The sequence below is a fragment of the Otolemur garnettii genome, unplaced genomic scaffold (genome assembly GCF_000181295.1).
Source record: "Otolemur garnettii isolate 467f Iridium unplaced genomic scaffold, OtoGar3 scaffold00020, whole genome shotgun sequence".
Lineage (NCBI taxonomy): Eukaryota > Metazoa > Chordata > Mammalia > Primates > Galagidae > Otolemur > Otolemur garnettii.
Genome location: NW_003852415.1, coordinates 554,936 through 556,392, shown reverse-complemented (window position 1 = coordinate 556,392; position 1,457 = coordinate 554,936). Strand labels below are relative to the sequence as shown.

Genomic DNA, 1,457 nt, shown 5'->3' with positions numbered 1-1,457 from the left:
GGATTCTCCACAGCCACCAATTACACCCCTGCCAAGGAGTCGTTCTCTGAGTGGCCTTGCTTCCCTCTCTGCTAACACCCTCCCTGTGCACATCACAGATGCCACCAGGAAGAGGGAATCTGCAGTCAGGTGAGTGATCAGGGAATGTAAGACTCAAAATGTTCTAATTCTTGCTCAAGTGCTAGAAACCACCTTGCTGCTGGGGCTCCTTTCCAGTTATCAGTGACACTTCTTTGATGAGCATAGGAATACTTGTGGTTTTCCACACCTGGTACTGAGAACATCTAGCCATCATTCAGCCAGTATTCATGGGGACTTACTCTGTGCCAGGCACAAGGTTAAGGCTAAGATACCTTAAGGAACCTACAGTCTAATATCTAGTCTGAAATACAGAAGAGCAAAAAATGCAATGATTGTATTTATGAGTAATGCAATGATGGAGGACAGGGGACTGTGAGGGCACTGGGCAGCTTGGGATAGGAATTTCTTGTCCCTTGTAACATATGTCTAAGATTAAACCTGAAAAATGAGGAGTTAGCCAGCCAAAGCCTAGAGAGAAAGAAGGTTCCAGATAGAATGTAAGTAAAAGCCCACAGGTCAAAGAGGAAGGTAGCTATGAGGAACAAGATCTATAGAAGCATGATAGTTGGCGGAACCTGCTCCCAAAAAGATAAGACATCCATTACATAGATTTGAGATTCTCTGAGATTCATCTTGGTGAGGTGTCAGTAACTTGGGAAGCAAAAGCCTGCTTATTTTTAACACTTTAACTGACCTGACTCTGTCATGATACTGTTCTCAGTGAGCCATCCCTCCAGCAAGAAAAAGTCCTCCACCAAGCCTCTAAGCTGACATAAGCAGGGGAGGGTGGTGGTGTTGTGAGCAGTTTAGCCCAGGAGAAGATAACATCTCAGTACTTTCCCATTGGGATTATTGGGGAGCACCTGGAACCTACATGCTCCTTAAGACCCACAACAGGGATTGTAGAAATGTATTTAGGATCCAAGGGATATGTCTTTTTTTCTTCAAATTTCATAGCTACACCTACGAAATCAAGGCTAACTACATCAGCAATAGGCCTCATGAACAAGAGGCTGGCCCACTTACTAAGGATACCCACATCTGTTTTCTAGCAGGGAGTTCAACATATGAGCAGATTAAACTTTCATGTTTATCTTCCCAGTCTATTTGAATATAAACACCCAAATATAAGAGTCTTGATTATTTTTCCTTTTGGTAGAATAAAATCTGAAAAATAATTTAGTTTGATAAACTAAGTGCTGTAGGTTGACCCCAAATTGTCTGCATTGAAGGAGGCCCATTTCTAGTCCTCTTTGGAAACACAGATTTGTATTCCTAAAAGACCATGAACCCAGACACCTTCCAACCCCCTACTTACAGCACAGTTATCCAGGTCAGAGACAAGGATCTCTGGATCCTTGTTCTTTTTTTTTTTT

At 42.6% G+C, this 1,457-nt stretch overlaps 1 protein-coding gene across 1 annotated transcript in view; it reads left to right on the top strand.

Moving 5' to 3' along the window:
* FAM161B (family with sequence similarity 161 member B) overlaps positions 1 to 1,457 on the top strand; it is a 15,691-nt gene that overhangs the window by 8,975 nt on the left and 5,259 nt on the right. Inside the window, exon 5 of the mRNA XM_003786902.2 lies at positions 1 to 129. Within this exon, the coding sequence (XP_003786950.1) occupies positions 1 to 129 (129 nt within the window). The remainder of the gene's footprint in view (positions 130 to 1,457) is intronic.